The sequence below is a fragment of the Mytilus galloprovincialis genome, chromosome 6, assembly GCF_965363235.1.
Source record: "Mytilus galloprovincialis chromosome 6, xbMytGall1.hap1.1, whole genome shotgun sequence".
NCBI classification, from domain to species: domain Eukaryota; kingdom Metazoa; phylum Mollusca; class Bivalvia; order Mytilida; family Mytilidae; genus Mytilus; species Mytilus galloprovincialis.
The window spans coordinates 44,744,293-44,770,397 of NC_134843.1; the positions used below are offsets into that span (position 1 = coordinate 44,744,293).

Sequence of the window (26,105 nt, forward strand, 5' to 3'; positions counted from 1 at the left end):
CCAATTTTGCTCTCAGAAAGCGATAAAATTATCCACATTGCACCATTACGATCCTCATATGTCAGTTGTATTTTAAAAGACAAATGTATCAACTAGCTAATGAGCATCAGTTTATGATCTTGTCTGCATTGATTCAACTTAAAACTATTGTCTGATCGGTTGTCAGGTGGAATTTTCGAAAATTCATAAACATTTTAAAAAAATTTAATTTAATATTTCGTGGAAGGGCAGACTAGATTTTTTTAGTGGTTGAAGACTATAAACCTCAGTTTTCACACACACAAAAATTATAATTTTTCGAAGATATGCATTTTCATCATCCAACTTGAAAGACTGTCGTCGTCAAGTACTTTCAGTAAAAAAAAATAGCTATTCGAACACACCTACTCTGTTTTCGTGATTCATTAGATAGATATTTCACTTGACCCGTATATTTCATCTTTTAGTACTGTGATTATGTTATGTTATAAAGTTAACCTGTAGCTTTGGTATATAAAAATGATAGAATCTGAAGCGAGACGATGTATGAAATATTCTTGCTTTGTACGATATCAAGACAAAATAGTCAACTCAAACACGCCCTAACATAAAAAGGTGCACTCGATTTTCTCTTTTCGATACAATTGTTACCCATTTTATTTGGAATTTTTTCTTGAGTCGCATAATGGAAGGGCAGACACGAAAATTACTGAACTAATAGATTGATAGGTTTTCCGTCCGTGGTAAATTAAAAAAAAAATAAAAAATCGGAGGTTATGCATTTTCTACATCCAACTTGAAAGATACCACTGTCGTCGACTTGATATCTAATTGTTATGCTTAACTATGTATTAAATAAATTGAAAACTTATGCAAATGGTGTTTTTAAAATAAAACACTTCGTTATAGAGAAGAAATTTGAAATTTTGTTTGTTTCTATTAACTTTTAAAATTTTTGTCACTATAGTAAACATTACAGTAAGCATTTATCGCCTTCTCTAACAAAAAGCTTCGATTCTTTTGTTCTATTTCAACCGGGTTTCCGACTGCATAAAGATACTATGGAGAAGGAAAGGGTCAAAATCGAACCATATGAGACAGTCAAAACCATGTACAAAAAAATAAAAAGATCTTAAACCAGGCTTAAAATAAACTGACCTTAATCTAAGCAGTTCACTTTAAAGACAGCTTATTACACTGTATACGAATAAGAAGCGCCTTAAAAAATATTTTTCCGAATACAAAAAGAGTTTTAACGTAACGGTGTTATTAATAAATCGCGATCTGTATGGGGGAAAATGTGCATTAAGCTTACATCTATCGGCTATTCATGTGATTTGTATTAAATTAAATGTAAATATTTAACAAAAAAACTTACTTTCTATCTCGTTTCCTAGGTTTTCCAATTAAAGACATTATTTCCGTTCAAATCTTCTGTCAAAATGAACATTTATTCTGACGCACAATTTAATTTTCACACAGCAACTCTTTAAAAACTAATCTACATACAAATAGATTTGTTTGGTCCATATACATTAAAAGGAAAGCTTTTATTACATATAAATGGAATACACTAGCGTCTATAAAGCAGGCATACATTCTTTCAATGCGAATGAAAGACTGTAGGTATGCTTGATGACTAAAATAGCTTAATGTTATAAAATAGGTATTAAATATTTTTGTAAAGCGGGTGTTTTTTTCTTTTTATAACATATTAATGTGATAATTAACATGGTTTTGATGCAGGTTTGAAATACTAGACAGTCAGTTTTATAGACTTTTTTTAATAATATTTTGCATATGTTTAATAAGGTAAACATCTTCTGGCAAGTCCAAATGAATTTTTACTAACTTAGAGGTTGCATATTAAAGCGATATTCTCGATAAAACTTTGATTGGATGGAACATATTCAGAGATTACATCTTCGTCCTGAATATACAGACATGGTTTGTTACAAGGCGCTATTAACATGCACGAAGCACTGAAACTTTAATTTTTTTTTGAAAAACCTATGGTGAGTAAATAGTTTGGTTTCAATATAATAAAAGACACATTAAAAAGAAACCAATGTATTTATAGGCGGATAGAAATGTGGACGTAACAACAAAACATATCTTTACAAAAAAAAAAAAAACAAAAAACAAAAAAACAAAAAAATGAAATGAAACATACAGTTTGATATTTAAGGAAAACCTACTTTGCCATGGGAGAACAATTCTAAGCCTCGTTTTGATAAAGTCTGTCAATGTCAACTGTAAGGGGGTATTAATTTGCTTAAAATTAACAAGTGGAAAATATCAAATTGTCATTGATTGTTAAAATAACTATTTCGTATAATACAAAAAACTAGTGGTATGGGTGTTAGATTTCAAACATGAAACCGAATTCTTATTAAATTATTGCAAGTTGACAACTGAATTCTTTTCAAAATACAACTATGTTATTTATGAAATGAATGCTCCATTTACTGATAATAGGCAGACGCGAGTACTTATTAAATCTTCCATTGTATTTTAAATCAGTACATTATTTCAGTAATGGTATAATTAACTTCATTGAAGGATATAAAGACACTTCTACGTCGTGTTTATGCCCACGCTACACTATGGTTAGGGCAAATGGTGTTGCCTGCAGTCCGTCACTCCGCTACGGTCCAATGAAATAAAAAATGAGGTCAGTTGAGAATCAAAGGGAGCTAGTTCGTGGTGAAATCAATGAGTCTATTGGAGAAAGAATGAATTTGATAATCAAAGACTTAATGTTACAGTCTTGTTGGCGAAAAACCCTCTACAAATAGTTTTCATTTTTTCTCTCTCACAGAAATGGATGCACTTATGAATTGACATAACCTTTTCTTTAATAAATGGAACTCATAAACTTTGTTAGCAATATTTATTTTTCAACTCAGTAAATATTTTGATGGGAAAATTTTCAGTGAATACCCCTATTTTCAATTTCGCATTAAGTATCACGATTTTATATTCTTATTAAAAAGATTGTCATTCCATTTAGAATTCAATTAAACAAAAATACTTGTATAAGTGCATTAAATTGTAATGTCAATAATTTTAGATTGTTTAGACAATTACATTGGTCTTTGAAGGTATTGTTTATCTATCATGATTCAATCACTTAAACTATAATTGGATAGCAATTAGTTTAAATGTGAACTTTAAGTACGTTCGTTATCAATTTCCGCATGGCTCCTTTCACTACTTTAGTAATGATTCCATTTGTTTTCTTATATTATCTCATCAGTCCTAACAACAATAACAATTAAATGCATATGAATGTACAAAGTGCATTAAATGTAGAATTGGTATAGGTGAAACGAAATGAATTAAACAAACTATGTATGTCACAACAAAAAAACAAACAATCCAAAAAAGCTTCTCGATTTTTTTTTCATATTAATACACTGGATGTCGTCCCAATTTTTATCCCTTGTTTCGTTATCAACTTTCAAAAGTGTACACCAACTTCTTTCAGGGTTATATTGAATTGAATGAACGAACAGTCGAAAATCTCTGTAAATTTGGCAACAAATGGCCAGTTGAATACCATGTCGTTTCAGACTACTGCTTTGACTTTTGTACCTCATGATTTTATAAAAGAAATATTCGATTCTCTACACGGTATCGTCCTTTAAAACCCTAGTTTATTTTTTCATTCTTAAATAGACATATGTAATTGACTAGATAAAAATCCAGTGAGAAAACGCAAACGAGGCCGTAAAGTCGTTTCAGAACTTTTATAAATATTACATATCACCAGAACCTAAACAAAACGTATTGATTTATTTTGTAAAAACCACGACTTTAATTTTCTACTCTAGACATCTTTTTTCGATTATTCTTTTCTATGCATTATTGCATATGGTGGAAAGAAAGACCAGGTCTATAACAAGAAAAAAAAACAAGAACGAAACACAAGGACACATTTGGAAATTTGATGGCAGTGATCATGTCCTGGGAAATCGTTAAAAATCCTTTTCAAGATGAGTAGACTTAAACAAAAGTTAACAGAGAAAGCAATGTTATATATATTTTTGTTTTGTTTTATCGGTTAATGTTTAGACATATTCATAAATACTCAAACATGATTGAAAGTCCCTGAAGTTCGCTTACATTCACTGTGGAGTTGATATTAGTCATTCCATTTGAAACATTGTTTCTTGATAACTATTCGCTGTATGTTTCAATATTTAATGTTTTAAAATAAATGTTTAGCAACATACTATTGTTATTTTATAAATAAAGTATTTGGTAATATATAATTCATCAGTTGATATCAAATTTAAATAAAAAAAGGACCTACCTTGACGAATTTGATATTTCCTGAAGTTTTAATTAGCAATATTGTACGATTCTATTTTATAGATCATTTACAAAGAGAGGTAAAACAAACAATCGAAACCTTTTGTCCGATTACAACCTACCCTAAATCAATAAACATATTTACTTGACTCAATATGAACCTGCCCATATTTGTTAAATCTACATTATTTAATACTACTATTTATAAATAGAAACAAATGTATAAGGTCGCTATGGTCAAGTATTTATAAGTTCATTGGGAACATGTCTTCGACACTCCAGGAAAGAGTAGCTACGGTCAGACATGAATCAGTGGTTTATTGGCACATGTCTTTTCTGTTCTTTGACCTTCTGGGTAAAAGCGTTTATTTGGTCGCTAGTATCAGACATTGTTCAGATCAAAAGAAAATGTCTTTTCCGTTTTTTGATATTCTGCAGGAAACGTGAATTGAGCTGCTATAGTCACATTGGAACATGCTTTTGGTAGGGTCATCATAGTCAGACGCTAATCAGATCATTGGAACAAGTTTTTCTGTTCTTTTGACATTTTGAGAAAAAAATGTGTGAAGGCTCCATGAGGTCAGATAATTTCCAGAACGAACGTTTTTTTGTTTATCAGATTTGAAAATTCATATCTGAAAAATTTATGAGCAATCATACATTAATTGACATAAAACATAAATTTGTTAAAATAAACGAAAGAGACAAAAACAGATACACGTATAACAAAACAAATAAAAGTGTCACAAGAAAGAACATTTTTATCGGCGTTTCTATTTCACTGGTGAAATACCGGAAGCAACATAAGACAAATTTGAAAAAGCAGCAGTGCTTGTATCTGGTTTCTTATGTTTATATTATAGTTTTGACGTTTTTGTTAAGAAAAAATATCAAATTCAGATACAAAAAAAAAGAAACAATAATTATAAAGAAAAAAACATGCGTTATCATGACTTGTCACAGTGAAATAGACAATGGAAAGTCGTAAATCCTGTTATGTTTCTGCTGTCGGATATTACTTAAAATGCATTAAAATTGCGATTTGAAACACACGAGAAAACCATGACTTCCGAATCACCATCATCACGAAACTCAATTAAAAATTGTTCTTTTAGATTGCACTAGCAAAGTACACCTAACATAAAATCAAATATATACATAAAAGGATATTAATATATATGTATACATTTCTATAGCTCTTTAAGAGGTACTCAGGAAATTGTTTGTTTGGATTGACCAACCAAAACAAATAGAGGGTTCCAAATATACCTATGTGAAAGTTGTACTACCACTCATTGTTTTCCTAGGATAGAACCCATCAGAACTTATTGTTGACGTACTCTACCAGATCACATCTCATAATAACTTTTTAACCACTTGGGTGTTTAACTATATGGAAAGATTTTAATAAACAGTAAGCATTTAAACATTAAATGACATTTTAATATGTGACATGGCATTAATTCTGATCTCTCGCATACCTTTCCGAAAATATAGTGGCTGACAAAAGTAATGCAACACATAAGATATATGCCGTATAATTCACATATATAATATTCTGTTTCTGCAACTACTTAGTATTATGTGCGATCTGCTTTCTTATAGAATAAATACTTTCGCCACAGATGATCCCAGATATGTTCAACAAAGTAATCTTTCTTTCTTGGTCTATAATAACGTTTTGTCTCTAAATGTGAATTATTGTGTCATTTGTCACCTTAAGTTGACATGTCACGAGCAACAGCCGAGAACAACTAGTTTTAGAACAGACACTACGAATCCTTCCTCAGCAAGTCGTTTTCCCCCAGATTTTGTCTTGTGTTCGAATTGATTCTTTGCATTCAATTGTAGTTCTATGTGTATTTTTCTCCTTTTTAGGGTGCTTAATTCCCCAATCCAACCCTACCCAAATTTCTTACTTTAATATTCTCATCTGTTCATTGTATTGATTCAAATGCATTAGACTAGAATTGTTGCTTTATTAAATGCTGTCAGTATACATGAAACAGGTAACCAACCAGGTGATTTACCATATCTCTTTGTAAACAGTTTTTGTCATAAATAAACACAAGAACTTCCATGTCTCTGACTTTGATCCTGGTTTATTACACCTACTATGATTTAATACATATTCTAGGTAAATCATAGACTTCTAAGTAGTCACTTCTTAACTTCTAGATTATAAATTATATCTCGAACTTGAAATTGCATAAGAAAGGTACAAACTAGAAATACTTCTACTATCGATTTTCTACATTAAATCTACGTTGAGAGCTCACGATGACTTGACATGCAGCGATTCAAATTAAGATCTTTATAAACAATTATTACATACAATTTATTGAGATATATGCTTTATGTACTGAAAAACGTTCATAGCAACCAACAAGAGGCAGTCTGGAACTTTATTTATTCACAAAAGGAGATTTGTTTATAATATGTAAATTTGAAAGCAACACGACAACATAAATAACCATATAAAGTATACGCATGATTCTTTCTGTGAAATTTAGCCTTTTTATCATAAATTTTTTAAAAATAATTTTAAAATGTGTAACTTTATTTCGTGAAAGACCAATGCAACTCATTCCTTCTAGTGAATGTATACACAAAGCAGTCTGGGAATTTTAGTACTCATTACTAGCAGGAGGATTTTGAAAATAAATAACTCAGCCTTGATAATCACAAAAATAAATGGTTTGTTCTGTGGTAGTTTGAAAATAAATTACCTGACTTGCAATGTGTTGAAAATAAATAACTCAGCAGGTCTAATCGAAAGTACGAGATGGCACCAGATTCTTCAAAAATACATCTTTCCCAAAAAAAAATTATTGGGAAACACTTCCCAAATTTTTACTAATAAAAGTAAAAATATTATTTAAATATACTTGAAATGTCTAAAAATTGGTTTCATTTAACTTGCGGTATATTTTCTCAGGAACACTTACCTCACTTTTATTACAGGACCGTAACTACATTGAGGCAAATGCCTCATGTAGGAAAGTTCAAAACCAAACGCTTGTCTACATATCAAATTGTGTTTATGCATGGCGAGTGCCTTGCAAGAAGCAAGTTCTGTTCTCCCTCAAACGTAGCCCCTGATTTTTCGGGATCAACGTTTCTTATTCATTTGTCTTTTGTTCATTGATTGCCCTCCTGTATTCTGTTAGTGTTGCATGACTTTTGTAATTTAGTAATTTTTTTATTAACATGATCATGAGTTTAAAAAAAACCAGAAGCCACAGACTTATCTATGTGAATTACATTTTTGCTTTATCTTGCATATTGGTCTTTTGCTGTTATCCCTAGAAACCTAAGTCTTACACTGAATCTATAAATTTTGCTTTGAGACAAAAATATTGTCATAAAATTATTAAAACAAAACTTGCATTCTCAGATTAAGAAAGGGTCTGGGGAAAACCCAGAAAGCATGATTTTGCATCATTTGTTCTATAGCTTTTTGGACCTTCAGTGGCTGCAAAACCCTTCAAAAAATATTTTGCCTCGCTCCACTCGGCGAAGCATGTTCGCAAAGGCTAAATACAACCAAACTTTAATACTGTGTATGTATGCAATACATGTATATGCAGTTCTGACTATACACGATTCATTTCTGCAGAGGATGATGATTAATTCTGATTTAATGGCACATAATCACTTGACTATACATGTATTATTCATAATTCACAAATAATTTTGAAAATTGTATGTTATAAATATATTGTGAAACTAAATAATCGGTCCCTTACTTTTATGAAAATGAAAAATCTTGTTTCAATAGTGCAGAAAATAGATAACCTGTCCTCTTAGTTTACAGAAATAAATAACAAATTCAAAACAAGTCCTCCTGCCCCCTCCCCAGAATATCAAATGGTCGTCCCCTAACAAGTCACAAATATGATTACGTTTGATTTGGTCAGTTTTTATAGAAAAAACTTCTCCCAGAATATGTTTTCTGCGATAAAAGATCAACTGGAAATTTTGGCTCACATTAACACATAAAAATTTAGAAAAGGACAATTGTTTTCAAAAAAGTAAATGAAACAGCGACACGATGAAACTGTTTTGACTTTGACTTTCAAACCATTTTATCATTCTTATGTTGAAATTCCGGTTTTAGCTAGACAGCAACATAACAATAACGGTAACGATTTTACTACGCTAATGCGCATTTCGATAATTAACGTCTGTTCAGTAATGCTCGGAGCCAACATAATTGAAAAAACCTTCGCCTAAATAGTTAATTTGGACAAAAGCATATACCACAAAGTAAACTTTTCAAACAGTATCAACTAAGAACTTATCATTAAAATTGGAGTTCGCTTTAATAAGAAAGGGGTACATAAAACGCTGTAAATCTTTACAAATATTAATCATCTGTTCTACAAAGAACGATTCAATTATTAAAAGTAAAGTTTTTTTTTCTTGTGGAATATTGCATGGCGTTCAAAATGTCTTTACAGTTAAAAGAAAGTATTATTGTAGGATATTTTCATTTGTACATTTAATGGGTGGAAGCTGGCCCTTATCCAGCTTAAGATTGGTGAGGACAGCTTCATTATTGTTCATCAAACATAACTAGCGTTTATGACATTTAAAAATGCACTTAAAACACTCCATATTTGACATGCCAATACATTCACTTATAGTCGTTCGTCCGATGTAAATACTGTTTAATTTATATGTAGACCTTTAAACAATTACAAATACGTTAATTAATAATTGAAAATATCACAAAACAACTTCCTGCCTTAAATGAAAGATAAATGTAAAGTTAATTGATACAGATCAGTAAAAGGGCTAAGATGATTGCCTAAAATTGCTTACATCCACTTTATTTGAAATTTTGGGTGGATAGTTGTCTCATTGGTAATCGTACCGGTATCTTTTGTATTGTGACTATCTTTCTCCCAGAATAGAAGTATGTATAACGATAATGGTTGGATTGGAAGAAATGACAGAACTTAATATAACTTTAATAGAATCCAAAGTATTATACTGTTGGTTTCTACTGGATATTACAGTATAGAAGTTAGTACTTGTACACTATAGACAGAAACATCTTGCAGAAAGGATCAATATTTTGAAACACTTCAGGTTATACCGTTTAAGATGGGGTTCGCGTTGCTTAATCTTCTAGTTTTTCAGTCTAGTGTCTTCTGGACTGCTGATTGGTTTTATAATCTTTTCACCATGGTGTTATTTTTTTTTATCCGAATAAGGGTACCAGTGTTATCACTGAGATCTGTACTTTGAGTATTATTCTTGTTGCTTGTTTTTGTGCTCTTTCATACATTTTTTACTTGCTGTCTAAAATCTGAAGTCCGTAAGTAAGTTTTTTTTTGTTGCTGTCTCCGGGGAGGTACTTAACGGTACGAGTTTTGCTCTTTTGGAGGCTGTATGGTTTTTGAGTTCTGTAAGATATTTTATTATATATTGTGCATACTGTGATAGCCGTTAAGAACATTTTAATAACTTTGGATTGGATTATAAGTTCCGGGATTCTCCGCCAATCCAGCCATTATTAGAATACGTACTTTAACATTTGGGAAAAGATAGAAACATTAGAAAACATAGTCTATATAGAAGTAAGGAGATGTGGTATGAAGAGACAACTGGCTACCAATGTTCAAATGAAGATGATGTAAGCAAAAAGGTGATAATCTTACCCCTTTCTGATTTAAAAAATGAGTTATCGTTATTGTTCCCGATGTAATAAAGTATCAAAGAAATTTAGGACGTCCGAATTAGAAAAATCAAATTCTTATTATATGAATTTGATTAAGGGCAAGCAACGACTAATATTTTGTAAAAATAAATAAAATACTGAAAAAAAAAAACAATGTAACGACCTCTGTAATATGCATGTATTTCTTCCATTTGCGTTTTGAAATAACTTTAATCGAAAACGAAATTGTATGACATGCAAACATTATAAAATTTATTATAAAAAAGACAGACAAACAAAACACAGTATTTGCAGCTTTAAGAAAAGCAAATAAAACCGCTTTTGTGTATCTGAAACTATCTGTGTGAATATAAAAAAAAAATCAATTTAAACTTTAAATAAGAATGCAGTCCATTAAACTTAAATATTCTCTTAAAGTGACATAAAATGAAAAAGAAAATGATAATTTAAATCCTACCTTGCTTCAGCCATGGTGTTTATGTTTTAATTTTCAGCAAGACTGAGTTATATCCTTTCTCTTATAACATTTTATTATTTGGCAGATACCTGTTTTCACAGATAAAACTATTTAGTATATATCTAATGTGGCTGTTCACATACAACAACCAAGCTATATTCAATCACTTACGAGTACGCCAATAAATTTTGATGTGGAACATTAATAGCTTCTATTATATCAGTTTTATGCTTCGCAAATAGTGAAATTCAATAGTCAAATTAAATCTTCAAAAGTCAATCATTCTAATTGTGCATTCAAATTGATTTATTCATATGAATCATTTTTTTTAAACCGGCGTTAAACAAATGGTTATATCAAATGGAACATTTAATGCTAATAGCTTTCCGATATAATTACAACCTTAATCAACGACCGAAATATTGTTTGTCAATGAAATATCATTTCCAAACAAGCAGGAGGTGATCCCGTATTGATTGAGGAGAAAACAAACCGATATACGTACTACAGTAAAACAAAAGACCCAAAAAGCGTTTAAGACATTCGAGACAACAGTGCTATTCGGAACACCCCCTACTAAGTGTTACGTAAACCTGTACAACCTATGCAGTTGGGACTGAGAATGTCGTCTGATAAAGATAAATAGACGGCCGATTTTGAAGATTTAAGTTAATTTTGAATAAATGCTGTTTTGAAGAAAAAAATACTCCTGAATATAATTATATTTGGAATTTTTGTTTCTTGACAGATTAATACCAGAGACATATGTGTATATATGTCTCTGTTGATACAAAAAGACTGGCTTTTTGTAGTCAGTTCAATCAAACTATTATGTAATATAAAATATCAAACTTTAAAAAAAATGAGTAAAATATCATATCAGCAGTTGGCCTGCAGAAAAATAATTCATATCGAGTAATTTCTATCGATTTGTTTGACTGACAAACATTTAAAAACACACAAAAAACAAAACAAGTTGAACATTATCACACTTCTCCTCAGTCCGCTGCACATTTATGCAGAGGAACAAGCATAATTGATATCATGTCAGAAAATGTCTTCCGTTAAATAATTTTATTACTGTAGTATTTGCAATGGTTATAATTATATTCGAAATTAAAATACAGAACAATAATGCAGAGAAGTATATTAATAATAATACAAAAGCATTATGTAGATAGTCTATGTACCAACTCTCTATTTGATGTCTGTTTACTATAGAAGTTCAAGAACAGGAAAAACAAATAGATGTAGGGTGTACGTAAGTTAGACAGCGACCTATCGACACAAACTACCAATAAAATAAGACAAACCTTTCTGACTTGGTTTCAAATAAAAGCTACAGTTAGTATAAATAGTCATAAATCGATTAAGCGAGAACAAATACCGGTTACAAACCAAAACTGAGGGAAACATCAACTTTTAGAGGAAAACAACGATACCAATAAAATATTGTATAGAGATATATTTTTTTCTGAGACAAGTTCGTGCTTGGATGATGAATAAATGACAGGAAATTCAATCGCACTGTAATAACTATTATATTGTAGTGATACAAATCAGTATACCTGGGACTGTTATATTTATATACTGTGGATTCATTAATATTCCGTTGGATACCAATTTTCGTGGATTTCATGGGTACAGGAGAACCACGAATTTAAATGTTCAACGAATTACAAATTTCCTAAAGGAGTGAAGGCAGACTTTGCCAATACCACGAAATTCAATATCCACGAATATGCAAATTTTCTTCAACCACGAAAATTGGTACCAACGAAAATAATGAATCCATAGTAATAAAAGTAAAATAACAGTTGCATGTATATATAAGTTTCATCCATATGTATAACATTCTATTCTACTATTCTAATAATAGTGCAGTGCAAGTGCATGGTGACACTCTTCTGTAAAAAAAATCAATTTTTCTAAAAGATTGGATATGAGAAGCCATTCATATTTTCCCGCAAAAACAATTACAGAGTTACCGGTCCATACCGGGAGTGTTGCAAAACGTTCTTGAGTTATTCTTCCGCAAGCGTTTACACAATTTTTTGGTTTTTACTTTTCCATATATATCTAACGACAAAACATTTTCATACTATTAATTTGTGTTTTAAAAAAAAATATTTTTAGGAGTATCCATTGAAAAAATGAATTTAAAACAAGCGATAAGTAATGTTATTTTGCACTAGATAATGTCCGTGGATCTATAATATAATTTTTATAGATCGGTTGAAAACCTAAAACTAATTTGCATAATGAAAATTTAGGCGATAGCAATACATCGGAATGACCTCACGGTCATCTCGATGTAAATATATCAAAGAGATAATCGAAAGTTTTAAGTCAAAGATCAACCAGAAAAATCTCGAAAGGACAAACAACTTACATGTATTTCAAAAACACTACATATACAAACTGAAGGCTAACATCTTAACATTACTAAAGCGAAATATTGTTTCCAAACCGGCTTAACTGTTATGAATCACAAAAATTTTGGAGACAATGAAATATAATCTGAAGAATAAACTTCAAGGAGACCACAACCCAAACTACAATTTGTACACAAGTTAATCAAAATATAAACAGACAGTTTCAGTAGATATCATATACATTTGTACTTCTCCCAAAAAATGTGTATACAAGCAGATAAACAACTGTGTGAATGTTCATTTAATTGGCATCCACCCGATCAGCTTTAATGGAGATCACGAACTCCAAAACGATTTGTTCAGGAGAGAATATCAATAAAATTATGGTAATTAAAAATCATAACTGGCATCAAGGTGATACCTGACATTCAATAAATAAATCTGATTAAACTATGTGGACCGGTGACATGTATTGATCGTGTGAATTGCCTTCTCCATTAGTTTAACGTTCCAATTCTCATTAATTCTTTGATAGCTTTTGGAAAGCCATCAAACTATACCCTGCAAAATTGTAATATCCGGCTTACAATGTTTCGTGGAACGGCCCATTGAAACTTTGTGTAAATCAATTGCCCCGCAGATCGTTTACAATTTAGAGAATTTATTTCATCGAATTTATACGGTTGGGTTTTTTTTTGGCTACTAGTCATTTTTTAAGCTAAATACACACAAGTACAAATGCACTTATGTGATTTCTAGAGTTCTTTCCAACTAAATTATGTTAGGATTTTAAGTACCAATTCTGAAGTTTTTTTTCTTAATCTTTTTATCGATATGATTTATCCGAATGAGAAAAGTAAATATAATAGGAGCTGATTCCTTTTTTTGTACATTATAAGTTTATTCTGTCTAATAATTATGCACAAATGATAGACGGTATGTTTATAGATATAAGGAGATGAGGTATGACTGCCAGTGAGACAAGTCTTTTTTTTCATAATTCTAAATTTTTTAGGGTGAGAAATTACTGATGGATTGTTTGCATTACGTTCAGTGGCCAATATTCGTGCATTTTCAGAAGGAGAATTTTTAAACGGTCCACCATTAGCATTGCAACTTAATAAAAAGGGCATGGTAGACAGAGACACACATTTTGCCTTTAGTTACTGTAAACCATTAACAGACCTCTCAAAGATTTTGTAAAAGGATTAATTTACATCCAGAGAGACAGATATCACCCTACTCGAGGCATTGGATTTAACGCCCAAATTATACTTGGCCGTGTGTTCACGCATCCCATACCGTCGAACAAGCCACTTTAGCATCGGTAATCTACACTAGATGAACATAATTCCTATTCTACAGTCAACCCTTGTTGTTAGAAAAATGAATTTACTGAAATTCACAGTACCACAACCTCTAAACGCTTTGATATGTTTGTAGATTGCAGTTTGATATTTAATGGCAGGGAAATAGATCACATCTCTTTCCACAAAATAGGGTTCAGATATATGATTTATCAAAATTGTCTTAAGCTTTTAGCTTCTTCAATAAAATTGTTGAATATTATTTACGGTAATTCTTTCTTTTTTATAGAGAAAACAGGCGAAAGATACAAAAGGGACATCCAAATTCACAAATCGACAATAAACTGATCATGGCAAAAATAGAAAAATACACAAAAGACAAACATCACTACAAAACACAACATAAAAAAACCCTTAAAGACTGAACAATGCGAACATCACCAAAAACCGGAGGTGATCTAAGGTGCTCCGAAGTAGAGGTAGTTAGATTCTGCTCCACCTGTCACACCCGTGGTTAAAAAAAGCCGGCGATGATCACACTCGGGAAGAAGAGGGTGGGATCAAAAATGAACAACAGCAATAAAAACATTTCGAGAACTTGAACAAAATTGGTAAACTATTAGTGAAAGAGATTTTTATTTTTAGCCGGAGTATCCAAACACATATTTGTATTATAAATTTAACTATAAAAATGACCTTTTAAATGTTTAACTTGAAAGGTATTGAATTAAAATAGTATTACTGTTTGAATAACTGAATAAAACACGAATTGCACATAAGTGATAACTTTGTGAAATATTATATTACCATGTCAATGAAATATTTAGATCTATTGTGGCGATATCGGGTCCTATGGATATTAATCATTCTACCTGTTGAAATGTTTAATACTTTAATTAACAAACTCACCTGAGTTCCGTAGCCTGCTTTTTGCTTTTGGTTGTTTCAAATATACAAATTCCAAGTTTGTTGTAATAAAAAGGTTCAACATATATTCGATGAATAATGAAGATCGAACATAATTTCTATTAAAATTTACACACAATGCCCTTGCATATTTAATGCCCACGTTTTTGATATCTATTTTCGGTCATTTAAATGTCAAAGACGAACTAACAAGTTTGAACAGTATCCGCCCAGTCGAGCGTTTAACTATTGATAACGAATACCGTCCATTGAAATGAATTTATTCCTCAATGGAATATATCTATAAAAAGTTTATGGGAATTACGGGGGTCTGGATGAATATTTATTTACTTACAATCAAGACGTTAAACTTGTCCTGAGTTTATTATTCAGGTTTACAAACTAGCGCAGAGAACATTCATTTAGATTTTATATTTTATAAAGGGAGAAGAGAGATGATACGAGAGAGTGCAGATTGATTGATTTGATTTTTGGTGTTTTAACGCCACATTTAAGCACTGCATTTAGGCTTTTTCGTGGCGGTCAGCTTTTATTGGTCGAGAAAGCCGGAGTGCCCGAAGAAAACCACCGACCTTAGATAGGAAAACTGACAATCCTAGTCAATTAAGATTGAAGTCGAGTGCACCCACACGAGTAGAGTTCGAACTGACAACCTCAGTGTTGAATGGCTAGTGATTACAGTAGTAACTACTCAGGCCACTCGACCACCGAGGCCCCTGAGACAGTGAAGAAAATTAATGGCCAAAATAAAGCATAAAAAACAATACACAGAAACTTAAGAATGGGCAACCTTACAATTGTTGTTGTTACCACACCTTTTCCTCAAATTTGACATGACCGAATGTGTAATTTCCATGAGCAACACGACGTCTGTATATGTGGATCATGATCTGCTTACCCTTTCTCGGTATCTGAGATAACCCACATTATTTGTGGGTATGTGTTGATTAGTCTTTGTATGTTGTGTTTTGCACACTGTTTGTCATTTTGTCGTTTTCGTTTTATTTATCATGGTATTGTATATTATGATTTTCGCTTCGGTATCTTTTGCCTATAATTTACAATAATAACCTGACGTCAAACATCTTTATGATTTTAATATGCAATATTTGTATTTCGCGATCTAAATGACCAGGTACACTCAAACTGTGTTAAACACTGAAATATGAAAAAATGCTGACCAGACGTAAACTGAAACATTTCTTGCCACTTCATCGAACTTTCTGCGTCCTTTTTGTAACGGATAGTATTTTTTTCAAAATGTACTGGCATTTCTCCTTCGATGAAAAGTTGGGCAAAGGGTACATGCCATTAATAAGTCTGATTAGGAATGTGTATGCGGCATTCCTCCGGACAACTTAAAGAAGCCCATGCGCACACACACTACTTTATTTGGTTGTTTTCATTTAGTACGTACTTGTGTTATTTTAATGTTTGTTAAAAATTATAGATCGCACTCGATATGTTAGTTTTCCAATAAGTTTGGTTTAGGTCGGTGGTGAAGCCATGACAACTTTGGGTGTATATGTTTCATGTGTTATTACATAAATTAATTACATATGCATTTATTTCTATAAGTCTTCCTTTAAACAGAATTTTTCATCTTATACCGATTTCCATGGTCTTATTATTGGAATAACTGGAAATATTCATATTAACCTGCAAGTTCTTTCCATGTTCAGGAGCCCTTGGGTTGATTAATATGAGTAATCAATTGGAAAATATTTAAATTGTCGTTGATTTAAACTTTGCGACAACCAACATGGCGTATTTCTTTTTCAATACTTTATTCAGTGTGGTCAGACTGCATAACGTAGCAAGCGGTCACGTTTTATCTATCACGATAGATAATCAAGATTTGAAGCAGATATCCACGAAAATGGATACCAGATATTGTAAATATGGAATTTTGAACTTTAATTGACATCTTAGAATGCAAAGGAAGGGCGGAGGATTTCACAGTCAATAGTTCGAAAAGGACCAACAAACAAATTTGATGATATCTTAATAGATCCGTGATCCGAGGAAGATTAAATTCTTTATTTTGAATTACATGCGAGATATTTTATTGCAATACTTTAGATTGTTGGTTTTATTGCTGGTACTTATTTGAATGAGTTTGTAAACAAGTCATTGTCAACAACAATACGTTATAAAACTGTCTCATCTAATGTATAAATATTTTCTTCAAGAAGGTTGGTCATCATTTAAAGTTTTAACAGATAGCACCATTCAATTTGAATTAAATGGATTAACCTACCTCAAGAAATTCAATATTTGTTTTCTTAATCAAGATAGAAAATAAAAAAATAACCAGCAATGCTAGAAATATGATGCTGTTACTCCTCAGACATATATACCGTTAGAGACTCACCGATTATATCTATCAATTCATCGTGAGATGACAAACAACAATTGCGGTGACTCAACTATTTTCAAGATATATTTACATTATGAAACGAAGACAAGGTAGGATGACCGGGGGGGGGGGGGACACATCCTACATACTATAATCAAATCATATCGATATAATAAATAAGGAAATACACGGTTTAGAACTGGGGATCTGAGCCATTTATAAGATATACATGTACGTCTGAAGCGCATTTTTTTATTTTCTCTCATCACGAACGCTCAAACCTCAAATTATAAAAGCCCCAAAAATACAGTATGATATATATTTTTAATTACAGTTAAAAAAAATATGCATCCTGAACTTTAATTCTGATTAGACATTTATAGATGTATGCTATTTCTTCCACATGTTTCAAAAAGTATAACCTATTGTCTGTGATTATCCATAAGAAGTTCATTTATGATTTGGGATTAGCTTTGCTTTAATGTTCATATACATCGAGTAATGAATCTCAATACCCAAAACTTTGATTCAAAATTATAATTCTTCTAAACATAAGCCCAACAATGTTAGATCTGTAAATTTGCTCTCGCAAATATTTTGTTCTTCCCTCGGTGGGATTAGAAATCGATATCGTGACACCAAAACACCTGCACGGTATCCGACGCGCTAGACCACTCGATCACATTGGCTTAAAAAGTATAGCCTTCGGTGGCCGGGTGTTACCTTTCCTCGTCAGTTTTAATCTACGTCGTAATACAGTACATGATATATAAGGCATGGAGATGGAATTGTTACAGATCAGCTGAAATATCTACTGGTATTGTAAAAGAGGGGCGAAAGATACCAGAGGGACAGTCAAACTCATAAATCGAAAATAAACTGACAACGCCATGGCTAAAAATGAAAAGGACAAACAGACAAACAATAGGACACAACATAGAAAAATGAAGAAAAAGCAACACGAACCCCACCAAAAACTGTGGGTAATCTCAGGTGCTCCGGAAGGGTTTAAAGCAAGATATTATTGTCATTTTGTTTATTTTCTTTGGTTACATCTTCTGACATCAGACTCGGACTTCTCTTGAACAGAATTTTAATGTGCGTATTGTTATGCGTTTACTTTTCTGCATTGGCTAGAGGTATAGTGGGAGGGTTGAGATCTCACAAACATGTTTAACCCCGCCGCATTTTTGCGCCTGTCCCAAGTCAGGAGCCTCTGGTCTTTGTTAGTCTTGTATTATTTTAACTTTTAGTTTCTTGTGTACAATTTGGAGTTTTGTATGGTGTTCATTATCACTGAACCAATATATATTTGTTTAGGGGCCAGCTGAAGGACGCCTCCGGGTGCGAGAATTTCTCGTTGCATTGAAGACCTGTTGGTGACCTTCTGCTGTTGTCTGCTCTATGGTAGGGTTGTTGTCTCTTTGTCACATTCCCCATTTCCATTCTCAATTTTACAGAAATAATTATATTGATAAGTACGCCTTAACCAGTGACAACTTTACAACAGATTGATCCATCGGATCACCAGCAGTGATGGTGATATGAGTATATATAATTAGTCTATATGTGTATAGCAACTCAATATTTTTATCGTTTTAGAAGCCACACTTCATTTTCTCCAAACATCGTAAACTTCTCAAACTTATGGCAGTAACTAAGAAAACAAATACTGAAACTACCCAAAAAACTAACTTTGCCGATTTGACTACTTACATTTATTTTATGGCAGAAAAAGCATAAACAATATTCATTATTGTTTCATGCATACCATGTGATCCAATATATATATATGAATCTAAATTACGATACATAATTTTACCTTTAAATATTCCATCTGCCTTGTCATTTGAGAAATAAATGAACATTCAATACAAGTGGCTTAATGTGAAATCTTGTTTGGCGTTGTAGCTTTTTACGAATAATTTAAGTATGTTTGAAGAGTCTCAATGAACATCTTTTCCTTTTAAACCTTTGTTTAAATTGCAAGTGGTAATTCATATATATAAACCTACGGAATTATTTCATAGACTATAGGTCGCCTGGTTTGAAAAATCAAATTGTACGCAAATTCTTAAACAGTGAAAAAGAAAAGAAATAAACATTTTATTTGGGATTTGAAATCCGATGACAGACATGGAATTGCACTGCAATAAAACAATACTTGGTATAAATCACAATCCAAGAATTATACCATCGAAATATAAAATCGAAAGTAAACGTTTAAAGATATAAAAAGATGTGGTATGAGTGACAATGAGACAACTCTCCATCCAAGTCACATTAAAAAATCCATTAAAGTTCAAAGTAGGGTCTTCAACACGGAACCTTCCTTGTCTCACACTGAACAGCAAACTATATAGGGCCGTTTACGCCGTTTGACCATAATGAGGAGATGTAAAGATGAACTTAATTCTGATAAAACTTAGAGAATTCAATGCAAATATGTCGAAAATTGAGCAAGAAACGTTGCTCTGTGTTACACTTTAAATCAACTCCTCACAGATATACCAGATAACAGGCTTTGAATCTCGAATAAAAAAAATTAAAAGGCAAAATGAAGTGCAAATTTAAAGAGCATTAAGGACCCAACATTTCAATACCCTATGTATAGATATATGAAGATGTGGTATGAGTACCAATGAGACAAATCTCCATCCAAGTCACAATTTATAAAAACCATTATAGGTCAAGGTACTGTCTTCAACACAGAGCCTTGGCTCACACCTAACAGAAACACATAACGGTCCCCAACAAATTAAGTATAAGGCACCGTGACGGAACTAGGTTTTGGACTTTCTGCTGTAAAAGAGATATATGTGTCTATATGTAACACCACTTCACGAAGCCTATTGTATTGTCATACCCTCATCAATAATGCATCTTTTGGGAAATATTTCATAAATAATCGTTTCGATGCACGTATTACTTCCATAATGTTCTTAGTTAGCTCTGAAATTTGTCTTTCAAATCAAACGTGACAACATATGATGCAAGCGTGAGGTATTACATTGCAATAGAAATTCAGATAATAATAAAACCGTTTCTTGTTGCTTTTTTACATTTGACTTAAGGTACATTATTGGCCTTTTTTTAAAAGTGAAGTCCATATATGGTAATATCTTTGTTTATTGTTGAAGGTCGTACGATGACATGTAATCTTCTGAGCATAAAGATATGTAGCATATCAGTGACATACCACTGTTATATAGTAGTCATCCAATAAATAAGGCTCATTTATCTGAATTTTTGTGCAAAATGTATTTAAAGTTACCATATTTGGAGTTGTTGTTCAGCTTTTAATAGCACAGTTCACTTGAAAGTTATTTTTCACATCGAATTTAGAAGACTTTTTCTATATAATATATACAAGCCTGATCATGGAGTCGTGTACAATTGAAAGGGTGTTACGATTTTAATAGTATTTATGATTCATAAATTGTAAAATATACAACATAAAATTGAGAATGGAAATGGGTAATGTGCCAAAGAGACAACAACCCGACCATAGAAAAAAACAACAGCAGAAGGTCACCAACAGGTCTTCAATGTAGCGAGAAATTCCCGCACCCGGAGGCGTTTGTTTAATCATCTAGTATAAAGTATGTACACCTACCCTTTATTGGCTGTTTGGTTATTGTTCATCTCTGGCTGATCTCCATGATTACCCGACTCATTCAGTGTAGATATAACTAAATCTAGCGTCTCCTTCTGCAACTCAGCATCGATGGTAGGTGACCTTGGAGATTTATAAGGTTCTCTTCTCTCAAAGTTTACAGGATTATCCAAATCTATCTCCGGTACGTCGTCACTATATGTATGTGATGCAGTCTCGTCACTAGTCTCAAGTATTGTCTGAGAGATAATGCTGTTCTTTTTGTCCTGACTTAATCGTTTGCGAGTTATATCCGCCATTGTTTAACAGTTTAGAAATGGCTTTTTTAGTATACTTAAATTCCGCGATCACTTAGAAATTGAATCAATTTTCCACTTCTTCACCACTTATAAGTAATCCACTATCTTTTTTGTATATATATATATATATATATATATATATTAACTTTGTGCAGTGTTCATGTAACAATATTCATTTAAATTGTCAAAATGGAGAAAAAAATCAATTTTCTGAACACCGTAACTTATCCTACAAATTTCAATTAAAGTTTGAAATGTTTAAACGAACTATACTATATTAAAGATGTCTTGCGGCATATTGAACTCTTAATATATTATTAATATATGAATATAATAATTAACTTACGATACTTATAAATGATCTACAGACAAAAAATATCCGGCTGTCTAAGCAAACTCGTTTAAAATTGAAAAATATGAATTAACATGTTTCTTTGTGGAAATTTAATCGAAGTTTGCCTTCGTGCAAATTATGTTTAACATCTAGATAGAACGATTCAAGTACACATTTTCAATGTCTTAAAAGCTTTTAAACCTATACTAAATAAACTAAGACGTGTTAAGTAACATAAGCCGTTCGGTCCTTTCCGAATATCATTTACATATAGAAAAAAATCACAGCTAATGATTTGGCCGATTAGATAGGATACGGACACTTTTGTGAGATTCAACACGACAATTGTTTTGAAGTGATATATACAAATTTTAATTACCATTTTTGGTCCATAAAACATACTGGAGTGTGAAAAACAATAACTTCAAATAACGATTAATGAGGTTTTCATATACAAACTATTGATTAAATTTCAGTTATATTAAATTTTATTATACTCTATTTGTAAGTGGTAAAAACCTACTTTCAAACAATTCATCGTTTAGATTATTGTGTTTATTCATTATGATTCAAGTTTTACTCATTTTTGATTAATTACTTAAATATTCTATTTTGTCTTTGGGGGGGGGGGGCACTTTTATTAACTTTCGTAGCTTTTTTTTTCGAGAGATTCTTTTTTTTTTTTTATTATTTAATGCAACCTCAGAAGATACATTTGTATGTGCATATTCTAAGATTAAGATTTTTGTCCTAATAAAGCGGGAGGTTTGGATAGCCATTTAAGCAGGTTCAGCACTATTTGTTCTTAAAATGTCATGTACCAAGTCAGAAATATGGTAGTTGTTATCAAATAGTTCGTGTTTATGTATGTTTGCGTTATGTTGCACTTCAGTGTTCCAGTTATGCTTTTGTTTAACTCTAATAGCTGGTGTGTTTCCCTCGGTTTTAGTTTGTAATCCGGATTTGTTATCTCTTAATCGATGTATGACTTTTATACAACGGTATATTACTGTTGCCTTTATTTACAAGCCAATCAGCTGTATCAAAATTATGAAATAAAATCAAGAGAATACTTGCTCACATGATTGAAATAAATAGACAGAAAAGTTACAATATTTGTATAGACGTCAATCAAATCTTTTAGATCAATTTGCAAAGGTGCTGATTTGTTCTGTTTTTAGACAAGCAAACTTTGTGGTAACAACAAACAAAAGTAAAAAAAAAACTTAGTTTCGATCAAGGGCGGTAAAAGAGATAAGAGATTTCAACTGGAGATATTCTATATATGCATTAGGGATAAGTGGTGAACCGATTTGTATTTCTTATCCCAGGAATAGATTACATTAGCCGTATTTCGCACATTTTTTGGGATATTTTGGACCCTCAATGCTCTTAGACTTTATACTTGTTTGGCTTCATAACTATTTTGATCTGAGCGTCACTGTTGAGTCTTATGAAGACGAAACGCGCGTCTGGCGTATCAAATTATAATCCTGCTACAATGTACCTTTGATAACTATTTACACCACTTGGTCGATGCCACTGCTAGTTGACGTTTCGTCCCCGAGGGTATCACCAGCCTTGTAGTCAGCACTTCGTTGTTGACATGAATATCAATTATATTGTCATTTTTATAAATTTCTAGTTACAAAACTTTGAATTTTTCGAAAAACTAAGGATTTTCTTATCCCAGGAATAGATTAATATACTAGTAGCCGTATTTGGCACAATTTTTTATGATATTTTGGGTCCTCAATGCTCTTCAACTTTGTACTTGTTTGGCTTTATAACTATTTTGATCTGAGCGTCACTGATGAGTCTTATGTAGACGAAACGCGCGGCTGTCGTATTAAATTATAATCTTGGTACCTTTGATAACTATTTGGATGACTGTCTGAAAGCTGTTGTTGACATTTAACAATTCAACCATGTGTGCTGATATAGATTTCAAGATATTTTGACTGTTTTGTCAAAAGCCAGGCGAAATGTATACATCGACTAACAGTTTCATAGTTTGTAGGGTAAGCATATAGGAAAGTTAGAATAACCTTGGATACAAAAACTGATAGCTTAGGTTGTAATTTGTTTAAAACAATAACACAGTACACAGAAATGTGAAGACATAGTACGGTCTAACAGATTATGAAACAAGTAAAATAACAAAAATACCGAATTCCAAGGAAAATCCCAATATGAAAAGTAACTTTATTTATCAAATAACATTCTATTTACGCCAGAAGCGCGTTTCGTCTACAAAAGATTCATCAGTGACGCTCGAATCCAAAAAAGTAAAAAAAAGAAGCCAAATAAAGTACGAAGTTGAGGAGCATTGAGGACCAAAATTCCAAAAAGTTTTGCCAAATACAGCTAAGGTTATCTATTCCCGAGTTAGAAAAGCCTAGTATTTCAAAAATTCAAAAGTTAGGTAAACAGTTAATTTATAAATATGACCATATCAATGATATTCATGTCAGCACAGAAATGCGGACTACTGGGCTATTAATACCCTCGATGAATTAAAACTTCACCAACAGTGGCATCGACCCAATGGTTGTTAATAAACTCATCATAGATACCAGGATGAAATCTTGTATTTACGCCAGACGCGCGTTTCGTCTACAAAAGACTCACCAGTGACACTCGAATCCAAAAACAAAATAAAAAGCGAAATAAAGTACGAAGTTGAAGAGCATTGAGGACCAAAATTTCTATAAGTTTTGCCAAATACAGCTAAGGTTATCTATTTCTGAGGTAGAAAAGCCTTAGTATTTCAAAAATTCCAAAGTTTTGTAAACAATGAGGGAACACGAAAAACAGCGAAGTCACAATACACTTGCAAACTAAACCGACTGCGTTGATTCATTCAATGTAAAAGTGTACAGTAATATTACCGTCATGTTTGTTTTATATCAAAGATAAATGATTTCGATGTAGGCTTACATATGATTTAGGCACGGTTTATTCGTGCAAAGAAACTGTGTCAGTATGTGCGGCTCTTATATGTTGTTTCTTATTTAAAATAGTTACACATTGCAAGATCTCAGTTTTGCTATTTTCTGTTAGGAAAACAGACTGCTGCTAGTATCTTATATATTATGAAGCACATATTTTGTATAATTGTGTTATACCATATCAATATATCAATACTGTGGTCTTCTGTTCTTTTATCATATACTTAGCATTGATATGATAGCTTTTGCATATGTGTAATGAGCGGAAGTACACAAGCCATAATTTCCCACCCGGCCTGATAACCCATTTCAGCCCGGGCTGATAACCCATATCAGGTGCGTCTCGTGCAAAAACCCATAACAGTGCTTCTCGTGCAAGTTACTTCCGGTGTTTCTGGTATCGATTGTTTACTTTTCCATTGTGACGTCAGATATTTTTTATGACGACGTCAAAATTTACGGGAACTTTTGTCCCCAGTTTAGTACTTGCTAACAAATGCCATTGACAATTAAGAATCATTTTATAGTACAACAAACATGGAGTAATAATGATCATAAAACTCTTCCAAATTTTCAATGCTTCAAAATGCCTCTATAGGAAATGTTACCATACATATATATTGAGGTAGTGATACTGTTGTTGGACAATTACAGTATATTTGATTCATAATTTAACTTCTTTATAAAGTTTTTGACTGTTTTAGTTATTGTATTCGTTTATTTGCCTTATTTAGTCCTGGTATCTATGACGAGTTTATTTACATAACACTATTGTCTCGACTCCGTCTCGGGCTGATATGGGGGTCTCGGGATGATACCCAGGCTGATACCCAGGCTGAAAAGGCCATGTATTAATCTATATTTATTCTACGATTGAGAGTTTTTATATATCAAAAATCATCTAGACTGTACAAGAACTATGAACTAAAAGTGTGTTAAAATGTTAAAAAACGCCATAGAATATAATAAAAATATATAAAATTGAGAATGGAAATGCGGAATGTGTCAAAGAGACAACAACCCGACCATAGAACAGACAACAGCAGAAGGTCACCAACAGGTCTTCAATGCAACGAGAAATTCCCGCACCCGGAGGCGTCCTTCAGCTGGCCCCTAAACAAATATATACTGGTTCAGTGATAATGAACACCATACTAAACTCCAAATTGTACACAAGAAACTAAAAGTTAAAATAATACAAGAGAAGTCACAGTACACCGAGAACGCGAAGTTACATATTTTATAGCGGACATCGTTTACAAAGTGAGAAAACTCGAGGCATAATTATGTATCGAAAATCCAAATCAAAATTTAAATCAACTATATTTGGAGGACCTGTTTTTTCTGCTTTTACGGAGATATTGTAAGAATTTAAGATTTTAACTCACACAATCTGCTTTTGTGTAAAAATACGAGTTATGATTAGTAATTAGACAAATATCCACTAGAGTTCAAATGAAGAAGATGAAAGCAATTATATGGGTTTTACTTATGG

General features: G+C 32.1%; 1 protein-coding gene across 6 annotated transcripts in view; it reads right to left on the reverse strand.

The window, feature by feature from the left end:
- LOC143079685 (uncharacterized) overlaps positions 1–21,890 on the reverse strand; it is a 33,443-nt gene extending 11,553 nt beyond the window's left edge. The window contains exon 1 of one of the 6 annotated variants that reach the window (XM_076255169.1): positions 21,027–21,890. In XM_076255169.1, coding sequence (XP_076111284.1) covers positions 21,027–21,325 — 299 coding nt within the window. In that variant the 5' untranslated portion in view covers positions 21,326–21,890. Of the gene's footprint in view, positions 1–1,357; positions 1,479–4,297; positions 4,407–10,442; positions 10,594–15,033; positions 15,201–21,026 lie in introns of those variants that run through there. The other 5 variants (XM_076255174.1, XM_076255170.1, XM_076255172.1 and 2 more) reach the window with 5 other exon arrangements.
- Positions 21,891–26,105: the final 4,215 nt, after the last annotated feature.